At 47.5% G+C, this 12,282-nt stretch overlaps 1 protein-coding gene across 1 annotated transcript; it reads left to right on the top strand.

Annotated features, from left to right (window-relative positions):
* The first annotated feature begins 275 nt into the window (after window positions 1-275).
* s1pr1 (sphingosine-1-phosphate receptor 1) lies at window positions 276-6,195 on the top strand. Its single transcript, XM_034079882.2, has 3 exons — window positions 276-396; window positions 1,973-2,023; window positions 2,518-6,195. Exon 3 carries the CDS (start codon window positions 2,601-2,603, stop codon window positions 3,714-3,716), a length of 1,116 nt encoding a protein of 371 aa, XP_033935773.1. The 5' UTR covers window positions 276-396; window positions 1,973-2,023; window positions 2,518-2,600; the 3' UTR covers window positions 3,717-6,195.
* The last annotated feature ends 6,087 nt before the right edge of the window (window positions 6,196-12,282 follow it).

Here is a 12,282-nt window from a genome sequence, read left to right as displayed (position 1 = left end):
TATTTTGTGTATACAGTTTTTCTATTATTATTTCTTATGTTTTTTTAATTAAAATTAAAATGGAATGAATCTGTTCTGAGTGTGAATCTATTTATTCATCTATTTTCATTATACATATGTTCACTTTAATTTTTTAATTTTTTATTATTGTTATTTTTGACCTGCTTAGTTTCCACTGAGAATAAAAGGACCACAAATACAAAGGAGGAGCATCTTCATCCTCCTCAGAGAGAGAGAGAGAGAGTGTGTGTGTGTGTGTGTGTGTGTGTGTGTGTGTGTGTGTGTGTGTGTGTGTGTGTGTGTGTGTGTGTGTGTGTGTGTGCGCGCGTGTGTGTGTGTGTTCTCTCTCAGGCTGCTCTCTCTGTCGGACTCTTTTCCTCCGGACTCTCACTGAAGGTAAAAATCTCTCTTTCATTTAAATTAAAGTCACTTTTTATTTCCACTAAAGTTTACAAAGAGCTTCGATACAAACGTTCGTGTTGCTTTAAATGTTTAAATAAAGTTTATCTAGAGTTGTTTTATCCCGCTGAGACTCGAGAAGCCGTTTCTTTGATTTGATGAAAGAAATCCGGGTTTAACGGAAAATAAATAAATAACACGTTAACGGATTTAAACACGAGTTAAAGTAGTGATACTATGAACTGATCCAGGGACGGCTTGTATTCATGTATGCCGTAACAAACATTATTGAACAATGTGACCGTTCATTAGAACCAATCAATGATCGATGCATTCATACGGACTATAGAATAACCTTTAAACAACCATGTTGGGAGGAGACGTATGCGCTCGAGGTCGTTAATATTATTTTATCCATGTATTATATTTCCCTTAAGGGACCTTAAGGAAAGACACTATAAAGTAACATGTTTAAATGTTTTTAAGAATGTTTGTTTGTTAATTAAAGAGCTTATTATTGATCCGAAAGCTTTAAAGGTTTTTAACATAAATATAGACGTTTCATTATTAACCCTTAATGTGGCTTTAAGGGAAGTTGTGGCGAGATTTAAGGGACATTTACTTGGCTAAAAACTCGTGTGAGAATCATGAATGGAGGTTTTATTACCTGTCATTTCAGCACTTTGCTTCCTGACTGAAATGTACGTAAAAGTGTACGATCTCCATTTAAGGGACGATTTGTGGATTAAAAAACGCGATGTTAAGTTGTTTTTAATGAGCCTCGTGCAAAGACTCAGTCATTGGAATATAATTGATGAACTCCTTATTGACTCCAAGTTGTATGTCTTCAATCTGTAGCCTTCTCTCTCTCTCTCTCTCTCTCTCTCTCTCTCTCTCTCTCTCTCTCCTCTCTCCCTCTCTCTCTCTCTCTCTCTCTCTCTCTCTCTCTCTCTCCCTCTCTCTCTCTCTCTCTCTCTCTCTCTCTCTCTCTCTCTCTCTATATATAAAACAAAGCTAAAAGTATAACATCTGCATATTTAATTTGAGGGACATTTTTCGTGATAAAAACAGTTTTTTGAGGTTTAACTCTGTGTGAAACATGTCATCAGTCTGTCCGCGAGGTGACTCCAAGCTGTTCGGCTTCACAGACAGATGTACCCTCCGGTTGAACAACGACAGCTCTGAAAGTTGCATTTAACGAGCTGATATAGGCACTTTATGGACTGTTTTATTAACTCTTAAGTGACTCAAAGGGATATTTAAAGTACATTCAAGGAAGTCAAAGTACATCCTGGTTAAGGGACTCTGAGGGTGTGTAAGAAGTTGCTCCTAAAGATGTTTCCTCCACTCAGCTTATGATACAGTTGATTGGAGCTCAGGTCAGAAGAATTTCATCGCAATTTCTGCACCGCAGCTTTAAGACGGAAAGACCTTTGAGTCTTGAATCTCTAACTGACTTGAGATGCAAGTCAAACCTGGAGGAAGTGCTGACTGAGGGCAAAGGTCTTTTTGTCACCTTGTTTGTTCAATAACTTGTATTCAAATGTTCCTGTGGTGCCCCCCCCCCCTGCAGGACGATGCCCCCCCCAGCCCCCGGACTCTTCTTCAAGGTTCAAGGTTCAAGGTTAGTTTATGTGTATATATGCAAAGTTTGTTCCAGGCTTGTGGTTCAATAAAAGCTCAAAGCTGCCTCAGCAGATGTGGTTCTGACTCCGGAGACAACGAGTAGACCTCCTGATGATAGAGACGTCTGGCTCTAACAGTGAAGTGAAGTCAACTTTATTGTCAGTCTTTCAGGTTGTGTGTACGACAGAGAGATCGAAATACCGTTTCCCACAATCCAGAACACAAATGAGAGAATATGTAATCAGACACATTTATACATTAAGACATTAAGACATAGATAAAAGCACAATAATCAATATGTACAAAATAACAGACTAACCCGTCACTTCAATATCTTTGGGGAATGTACATTAGTGCCAGACTGCCGTAGCCTCTCTGACATGTATTCCCAATCCATGAAGCGCTTTGTACTTGAAAGTAGCATTTTGAAGTGTGTCCCAGGAAGCCAGCGCAGATTGTTGAGACCTGAGTTGATGTGGTCAATTCTCCTAGTTTTCAGGATGCCCTGCTGACATGAAGGCTGAAGCGTGAGGACTCGGCGCCCCCTGGTGGACCCCCCGCTGCTCTGCAGGGCCATGGCTGAGGAAAGCTACTCCGACCTGATCGCCAAACACTACAACTTCACCGGGAAGTACCGCAAGCCTCAGCAGGACTCGGGCCTGAAGGCGGACTCCGTGGTCTTCATCATCGTGTGCTGCTTCATCATCCTGGAGAACATCCTGGTGCTCACCACCATCTGGAGGACCAAGAAGTTCCACAAGCCCATGTACTACTTCATCGGGAACCTGGCGTTATCTGACCTGCTTGCTGGCGTCGTTTACACCGCCAACATCTTGCTTTCCGGCGCCAACACTTACAAGTTGACGCCAACGCAGTGGTTTTGCCGGGAGGGAAGCATGTTCGTGGCGTTGGCAGCGTCTGTCTTCAGCCTTCTGGCCATCGCCATCGAACGCCACCTCACCATGCTGAAGATGAAGCTGCACAACAACGGGAACACGTGCCGCGTCTTCCTGCTGATCAGCACGGTGTGGATGATCGCGGCGGTTCTTGGCGGTCTTCCTCTGATGGGCTGGAACTGCATCCAAAGTATGACTCGATGCTCCACCGTTCTGCCGCTTTACCACAAGACCTACATCCTGTTCTGCACCACCGTCTTCAGCATCCTCCTCCTCGCCATCGTGGTTCTGTACGCCCGAATCTACGCTTTGGTGCGAACGCGTAGTCGCAAACTCGTCTTCCGCAAGGCGTCCAACGGCCGCGGGAACTCTGGCACCAACATCAAAAGCTCAGAGAAGTCGATGGCTTTGTTGAAGACCGTCATCATCGTGTTGAGTTGCTTCATCGCCTGCTGGGCTCCGCTCTTCATCCTGCTGCTTCTCGACGCCGCCTGCGAGACGCTCAGCTGCCCGATCCTCTACAAAGCCGAGTGGTTTCTGGCTCTCGCCGTCCTGAACTCCGCCATGAACCCCCTCATCTACACGCTCACCAGCAACGAGATGCGCCGCGCCTTCCTCAAGACGCTGCTCTGCTGCACCGCATGCCTTCGCCCCAAGTCCAAGTTCACGGGGCCGGTCATGGGGGTGGAGTTCAGCCGCAGCAAGTCGGATAACTCCTCCCACCCGAACAAAGACGAGGCTGAGTATTCGCCGAGGGGCACGACGACCTCTGGGAACGTCACCTCGTCATCTTAAACCGGGTTGTAGAGTTTGTGTTTCTGCAGAAAGACACGGCGTGGAAAGCGCTCGCCACAGACCTGGAACTCCAGCACTTAGAGAGACTGGTGAACCGGCGAGACTCAGCGAGAGGCCGTCGCACTTTTTACGAAGCTCACGCGGGAAATATCAACAAGTCCTCGACGACCAGCTCCATGTGGATCCTGAAGTTAAAGCACGATGAAGGTGTATAGTCCAGTGCCAGCATGTGCACCTGGAGATGTTGAGACACTGAAGTTCGATGTTAGAAATGTACAGTAGGGTCCACAGAACGTAGGAACTGCCGGATGCTAACCTGCATATGTTGAGCAATTTAACGATTAGCACAAGTTAACTAACCCTAACGGCGTCATAGCCTATGTCAGGGCTGTCAAACTCAATTTCATCGCGGGCCACATCAGCATTATGGTTGCACTCAAAGGGCCGGTTGTAACTATATAATAAATACATATATATAAATATATAATATATATAAAATAATGTGTTATATTACATTATTGCCTCTGAATTGGATTATTATCGGATATGATAATGACTTAGTAATTATCTACGTCTGAAAGCAAATAATTGCAAGTCTCTTCAGTGCGCACGTCACAAAACGAGATGCATTGTGGGACATGTAGTTTATGGGCAACCTGCTTCTGTAAAGCGGCATTTAATCGTATAATAAACGTATTACATTCTTTGCAAGCTCTTGCGGGGCCACATGAAATGAAGTCGCGGGCCGGATGTGGCCCCCGGGCCTTGAGTTTGACCCCCCTGGCCTATGTGGACAATAGTGAAAATATAGCTTGCAATTTGGACCCTTTTCGAGAGGTTTTGGATGTTATTGAGGATGTTGTATCCATTTCTGACATGTTCAGGATAACAAGTGGCAGTTAAACCAGAAAGTAGTGTTGCAGCCATTGGAGATACTGCAGAGCACAAGACGAACATCACTACCTCGACTGTTGACAGCTTTTCTTCATATAGATAAGCAATCTGTCCGATCCAGACGATCCGGAGTCTCCTCAAACCTCCAAGTCAACCCACAATTCATCCAAACCAGCCCACAGATACACATACTTTCACTTTCTGGTTAAAACTGACATTTAAGATCCTAAAAATGTCCGAGATGGATTCCAGATCCTCAATAACCTCCAAATCAGCCGAACGGTAATTAATGCTACTTGAGCACCAACGTCTGCAGGTTGTCATCCGGAAGGTTCTGTGTCCATCCTAACACTTTGGGTTCACTACGATCTGCAACTAGACTAATACAAGGGGTGAAGGTGAACAACAGGTGTGAGCTTCATATAAAGTGCTCGTGTTCCTCGTAGTAGAAGAAGAAGAAGGAGAAGAAGAAGAAGAAGAAGGAGAAGAAGAAGAAGAAGGAGAACCAGACTTTGTACCGACCCTCTGAGAACAACTAGAACCCGTAGCGCTTAAACTCACAGCTGTCAAATATTTAAGAATTCAAATTAATTCATGGGGATGTTCTTTGCTTTGCTCCCTTAAGACGTACGCACTCGTGAATCCAGAGTTCAGGCACTGCTTCAGAGCCGAGCTTTAGGTCAGCGTCTTTCTGGAAGCAGGAGTAAATCGTCTGGATTCACGTAGAAACACCCGAGCTGGGAATTCTTGAGGTCATGTGACATTTTTTTTGTATAAAGTTAACTGTGTAGAAACTGTTGGTCAGAATGTATTTTCTACTTCCTGTCTGTGTTGTTGTCATTGTTACGTCGGTGTAGTGGAAATAATTTATATTTGAAAGAAAGAAACACATAAAAGAGAGGAGGGAACGTCTTGTTTTGTACAGTTTCAGAAATATGGAAGCTCATCCCTGCCCAGACCCTCAAAGGTCTTTACGAGTCACGCACACGCACACACACACACACACACACACACACACACACACACACACACACACACACACACACACACACACACACACACACACACACACTCTCTCACACACACACACACACACACACACACTCACACTCACACACACACACACACACACACACACACACACACACACACACACACACACACACACACACACACACACTCTCTCTCTCACACACACACACACACACTCACTCATCATCTCAAGAGCAGTTTTAATTGGATAGCTGAAGTCGAGTCTGGTCATTTTGGGTAATTAATTATAATCATATATTTTGGTATTCCTCTGTTCTGAGTCTCGCTACAGGGTCCGGCTTTTTATTTCACGTTTTAAGAATCTAAATAATTTACGTGTCATATTTGACTTCCTTTTTTGGCAGATATGGGCTTCCGTACTCTTCCGTACTCTTCCGTACTCTTCCGTACTCTTCCGGCTCGACCCGAGTGATTAACCCATTAATGATGTTGTGTTTGTTGACGTCCACCTGAACTCTGTCTGCACTGTTTAACCCCTGAGTGTTTGTTGTTGTTTGTTTGTTAGCTCTTAATAAAGACAGAAATAGAAACACACGATGCACGAAACGCTGATTTTAACATCAACACTTACGAGGGAAATAATAACGCGTTTTCTAAAAGTATCCGAGCATCAAGTTGAGGAAACGGGTTTTATGTTGGAGCACCGAAATAAATTGAAGGGCTTTTGAAACAGATTTAAGATAAGATAAGAATAAGATAAGAATAAGATAAGATAAGAATAAGATAAGAATAAGATAAGATAAGAATAAGATAAGATAAGATAAGAATAAGATAAGAATAAGATAAGATAAGAATAAGATAAGATAAGAATAAGATAAGAATAAGATAAGATAAGAATAAGATAAGATAAGATAAGATAAGATAAGAATAAGATAAGATAAGAATAAGATAAGAATAAGATAAGAATAAGATAAGATAAGAATAAGATAAGAATAAGATAAGATAAGAATAAGATAAGATAAGAATAAGATAAGAATAAGATAAGATAAGAATAAGATAAGAATAAGATAAGGTAAGAATAAGATAAGAATAAGATAAGATAAGAATAAGATAAGAATAAGATAAGATAAGATAAGATAAGAATAAGAATAAGATAAGATAAGAATAAGATAAGAATAAGATAAGATAAGAATAAGATAAGATAAGAATAAGATAAGATAAGATAAGAATAAGATAAGATAAGAATAAGATAAGATAAGATAAGAATAAAATAAGATAAGAATAAGATAAGAATAAGATAAGATAAGAATAAGATAAGATAAGATAAGAATAAGATAAGAATAAGATAAGATAAGATAAGATAAGAATAAGATAAGATAAGAATAAGATAAGAATAAGATAAGATAAGATAAGATAAGAATAAGATAAGATAAGAATAAGATAAGAATAAAATAAGATAAGAATAAGATAAGATAAGAATAAGATAAGAATAAGATAAGATAAGAATAAGATAAGATAAGAATAAAATAAGATAAGAATAAGATAAGATAAGAATAAGATAAGATAAGAATAAGATAAGATAAGATAAGAATAAGATAAGAATAAGAATAAAATAAGATAAGAATAAAATAAGATAAGAATAAGATAAGATAAGAATAAGATAAGATAAGATAAGAATAAGATAAGAATAAGAATAAAATAAGATAAGAATAAGATAAGATAAGAATAAAATAAGATAAGAATAAGATAAGATAAGAATAAGATAAGATAAGAATAAGATAAGATAAGAATAAGATAAGATAAGAATAAGATAAGAATAAGATAAGATAAGAATAAGATAAGATAAGAATAAGATAAGATCTACTTTATTGATCCTAATTCGGGGAATGTTTGCGTGGCAGCATAAAAAGACAAGGCCTCGAACATTAGAGAAATTAAAAGAGTAGAAATAAACAATGTAAACAACTCGAATAGAAATAAAATAGTATTAAAAAAGCAGAATATACCTGTGGAAACACAGATGTACAGTGACGACATGAAGCAGGATATTATTCAGCGTGAAAGGAATGGAACATTACACTGAATATAAATGTGGTTTTAAGCTTTGAATACGATGGAAGCTTCAACAGGTTTCTGAGGGAAGTAACGGTCAAATACAATTATATTTAGCTGATACTTTTATCCAAAGCGACGTACAATAAGTGCAATGAACCATAACGATTCAAAACTGAGGACAACAACAACAACAACAACAACAACAACAACAACAACAACAACAGTGCTGACATGTTTACTACAAACAAGCTAGACCATAATAAGAGCTGCAGCATCAGGTAAAGTCTATAAGAGAAACAGGTGGGTCTTCAGTCTGCATCTGGAGAGCTGGGGTGGAAGCTGGGGTGGAAGCTGGGGTGGAAGCTGGGGTGGAAGCTGGGGTGGAAGCTGAGGTGGAAGCAGGGGTGGAAGCTGGGGTGGAAGCAGGGGTGGAAGCTGGGGTGGAAGCTGGGGTGGAAGCTGGGGTGGAAGCTGGGGTGGAAGCTGAGGTGGAGCTGGGGTGGAAGCTGGGGTGGAAGCTGGGGTGGAAGCTGAGGTGGAAGCAGGGGTGGAAGCTGGGGTGGAAGCTGGGGTGGAAGCTGGGGTGAAAGCTGGGGTGGAAGCTGGGGTGGAAGCTGGGGTGGAAGCTGGGGTGGAAGCTGGGGTGGAAGCTGGGGTGAAAGCTGGGGTGGAAGCTGGGGTGGAAGCTGGGGTGGAAGCTGGGTTGGAGCTGGGGTGGAAGCTGGGATGGAAGCTGGGGTGGAGCTGGGGTGGAAGCTGGGGTGGAAGCTGGGGTGGAAGCTGGGGTGGAAGCTGAGGTGGAAGCAGGGGTGGAAGCTGGGGTGGAAGCAGGGGTGGAAGCTGGGGTGGAAGCTGGGGTGGAAGCTGGGCTGGAGCTGGGGTGGAAGCTGGGGTGGAAGCTGGGGTGGAAGCTGGGGTGGAAGCTGGGGTGGAAGCTGGGGTGGAAGCTGGGGTGGAAGCTGGGGTGAAAGCTGGGGTGGAAGCTGGGGTGGAAGCTGGGGTGGAAGCTGGGGTGAAAGCTGGGGTGGAAGCTGGGGTGGAAGCTGGGGTGGAAGCTGGGGTGGAAGCTGGGGTGGAAGCAGGGGTGGAAGCTGGGGTGGAAGCTGGGGTGGAAGCTGGGGTGAAAGCTGGGGTGGAAGCTGGGGTGGAAGCAGGGGTGGAAGCAGGGGTGGAAGCTGGGGTGGAAGCTGGGGTGGAAGCTGGGGTGGAAGCTGGGGTGGAAGCAGGGGTGGAAGCAGGGGTGGAAGCTGGGGTGGAAGCTGGGGTGGAAGTTGGGGTGGAAGCTGGGGGGAAGCTGAGGTGGAAGCTGGGGTGGAAGCTGGGGTGGAAGCTGGGGTGGAAGCTGGGGTGGAAGCTGGGGTGGAAGCAGGGGTGGAAGCTGGGGTGGAAGCTGGGGTGGAAGCTGGGGTGGAAGCAGGGGTGGAAGCTGGGGTGGAAGCAGGGGTGGAAGCTGGGGTGGAAGCTGGGGTGGAAGCTGGGCTGGAGCTGGGGTGGAAGCTGGGGTGGAAGCTGGGGTGGAAGCTGGGGTGAAAGCTGGGGTGGAAGCTGGGGTGGAAGCTGGGGTGGAAGCTGGGGTGGAAGCTGGGGTGGAAGCTGGGGTGGAAGCTGGGGTGAAAGCTGGGGTGGAAGCTGGGGTGGAAGCTGGGGTGGAAGCTGGGGTGGAAGCTGGGGTGGAAGCTGGGCTGGAGCTGGGGTGGAAGCTGGGGTGGAAGCTGGGGTGGAAGCTGGGGTGGAAGCTGGGGTGGAAGCTGGGGTGGAAGCTGGGGTGGAAGCTGGGGTGGAATCTGAGGTGGAAGCTGGGGTGGAAGCTGGGGTGGAAGCTGGGGTGGAAGCTGGGATGGAAGCTGGGGTGGAGCTGGGGTGGAAGCTGGGGTGGAAGCTGGGGTGGAAGCTGGGGTGGAAGCTGGGATGGAAGCTGGGGTGGAGCTGGGGTGGAAGCTGGGGTGGAAGCTGGGGTGGAGCTGGGGTGGAAGCTGGGGTGGAAGCTGGGGTGGAAGCTGAGGTGGAGCTGGGGTGGAAGCTGGGTGGAGCTGGGGTGGAGCTGGGGGTGGAAGCTGGGGTGGAAGCTGGGGTGGAAGCAGGGGTGGAAGCTGGGGTGGAAGCAGGGGTGGAAGCTGGGGTGGAAGCTGGGGTGGAAGCTGGGGTGGAAGCTGGGCTGGAGCTGGGGTGGAAGCTGGGGTGGAAGCTGGGGTGGAAGCTGGGGTGGAAGCTGGGGTGAAAGCTGGGGTGGAAGCTGGGGTGGAAGCTGGGGTGGAAGCTGGGGTGGAAGCTGGGGTGGAAGCTGGGGTGGAAGCTGGGGTGGAAGCTGGGGTGGAAGCTGGGGTGGAAGCAGGGGTGGAAGCAGGGGTGGAAGCTGGGGGTGGAAGCTGGGGTGGAAGCTGGGGTGGAAGCTGGCGTGGAAGCTGGGATGGAAGCTGGGGTGGAAGCTGGGGTGGAGCTGGGGTGGAAGCTGGGGTGGAAGCTGGGGTGGAAGCTGGGATGGAAGCTGGGGTGGAGCTGGGGTGGAAGCTGGGGTGGAGCTGGGGTGGAAGCTGGGGTGGAAGCTGGGGTGGAAGCTGAGGTGGAAGCAGGGGTGGAAGCTGGGGTGGAAGCAGGGGTGGAAGCAGGGGTGGAAGCTGGGGTGGAAGCTGGGGTGGAAGCTGGGGTGGAAGCTGGCGTGGAAGCTGGGATGGAAGCTGGGGTGGAAGCTGGGGTGGAGCTGGGGTGGAAGCTGGGGTGGAAGCTGGGGTGGAAGCTGGGATGGAAGCTGGGGTGGAGCTGGGGTGGAAGCTGGGGTGGAGCTGGGGGTGGAAGCTGGGGTGGAAGCTGGGGTGGAAGCTGAGGTGGAGCTGGGGTGGAAGCTGGGGTGGAGCTGGGGTGGAGCTGGGGTGGAAGCTGGGGTGGAAGCTGGGGTGGAAGCAGGGGTGGAAGCTGGGGTGGAAGCTGGGGTGGAAGCTGGGGTGGAAGCTGGGGTGGAAGCTGGGGTGGAAGCTGGGGTGGAAGCTGGGGTGGAAGCTGGGCTGGAGCTGGGGTGGAAGCTGGGGTGGAAGCTGGGGTGGAAGCTGGGGTGGAAGCTGGGGTGGAAGCTGGGGTGGAAGCTGGGGTGGAAGCTGGGGTGGAAGCTGGGGTGGAAGCTGGGATGGAAGCTGGGGTGGAAGCTGGCGTGGAAGCTGGGTTGGAAGTTGGGGTGGAAGCTGGCGTGGAAGCTGGGGTGGAAGCTGGGGTGGAGCTGGGGTGGAAGCTGGGGTGGAAGCTGGGGTGGAAGCTGGGGTGGAAGCTGGGGTGGAAGCTGGGGTGGAGCTGGGGTGGAAGCTGGGGTAGAAGCTGGGGTGGAAGCTGGGGTGGAAGCTGGGGTGGAAGCTGGGTTGGAAGCTGGGATGGAAGCTGGGGTGGAAGCTGGGGTGGAAGCTGGGTTGGAAGCTGGGGTGGAAGCTGGGGTGGAAGCTGGGTTGGAGCTGGGGTGGAAGCTGGGTGGAAGCTGGGGTGGAGCTGGGGTGGAAGCTGGGGTGGAAGCTGGGGTGGAAGCTGGGTGGAAGCTGGGATGGAAGCTGGGGTGGAAGCTGGGGTGGAAGCTGAGGTGGAAGCTGAGTGGAAGCTGGGGTGGAAGCTGGGGTGGAAGCTGAGGTGGAAGCTGGGTGGAAGCTGGGATGGAAGCTGGGGTGGAAGCTGGGGTGGAAGCTGGGTTGGAAGCTGGGGTGGAAGCTGGGGGTGGAAGCTGGGTTGGAGCTGGGGTGGAAGCTGGGATGGAAGCTGGGGTGGAAGCTGGGGTGGAAGCTGGGTTGGAAGCTGGGGTGGAAGCTGGGGTGGAAGCTGGGTTGGAGCTGGGGTGGAAGCTGGGGTGGAAGCTGGGGTGGAGCTGGGATGGAAGCTGGGGTGGAAGCTGGGATGGAAGCTGGGGTGGAAGCTGAGGTGGAAGCTGGGTTGGAAGCTGGGATGGAAGCTGAGGTGGAAGCTGGGTGGAAGCTGGGGTGGAAGCTGGGGTGGAAGCAGGGTGGAAGCTGGGGTGGAAGCTGGGGTGGAAGCTGGGGTGGAGCTGGGGTGGAACAAAATCCTTTCATAACTCTGAAGTGTAGAAAGTAAAAAAACACACAGAGGAAAAACAGCAGCATCCATTACCCTTAGAAATAAATATATTAAAGTTTAAATATCAGGTAAATATATATTTTTTATTGTTATTAAAGGAAGAGGAGGAGAGGGCCTCTGCTGCCACCCTGAGGCCACATCTAGACATTACAATAACAACTTTGTTTAAAATATATAACGTAGAAAAAAACATATAAATCATCAGTTAAATACCTTAAAAATGCTATAAGAATATACATCGAGAACCTACAAATAAACTACACCATGAAAAATAATATAACATAGAAACAAATCATTGAATAAATAGTATAACAAGAAGATAAAGAATACAAACATTACATTAATACTGAAGACATACTATATGGCCCTTTCTCATTTCTCTAACCGCCTGCTGCTTCCCCTCCTCTCTCCTCGGTTCCCCTCCTCGACTCCTCTTTCCTCGGTTCCCCTCCTCCCCATAATGAAAAAGGAAGATAAGATATACTTTATTGATCGTTACAGCAGCGTGGGAAAACAAAGGCTAAAAGAGTGAATATATAATTCTGACAAATAAATCACGGTT

This window comes from Pseudochaenichthys georgianus, unplaced genomic scaffold (assembly GCF_902827115.2).
Source record: "Pseudochaenichthys georgianus unplaced genomic scaffold, fPseGeo1.2 scaffold_756_arrow_ctg1, whole genome shotgun sequence".
In the NCBI taxonomy this organism is placed as follows: Eukaryota; Metazoa; Chordata; class Actinopteri; order Perciformes; family Channichthyidae; genus Pseudochaenichthys; species Pseudochaenichthys georgianus.
Note: the sequence above shows the minus strand (reverse complement) of the source record. Positions and strands in the feature narration are given on the sequence as shown.

Bases quoted from the DNA above. Each gene is read 5' to 3' on its own strand.
- s1pr1 (XM_034079882.2), top strand. From the start codon at position 2,601: ATGGCTGAGGAAAGCTACTCCGACCTGATCGCCAAACACTACAACTTC.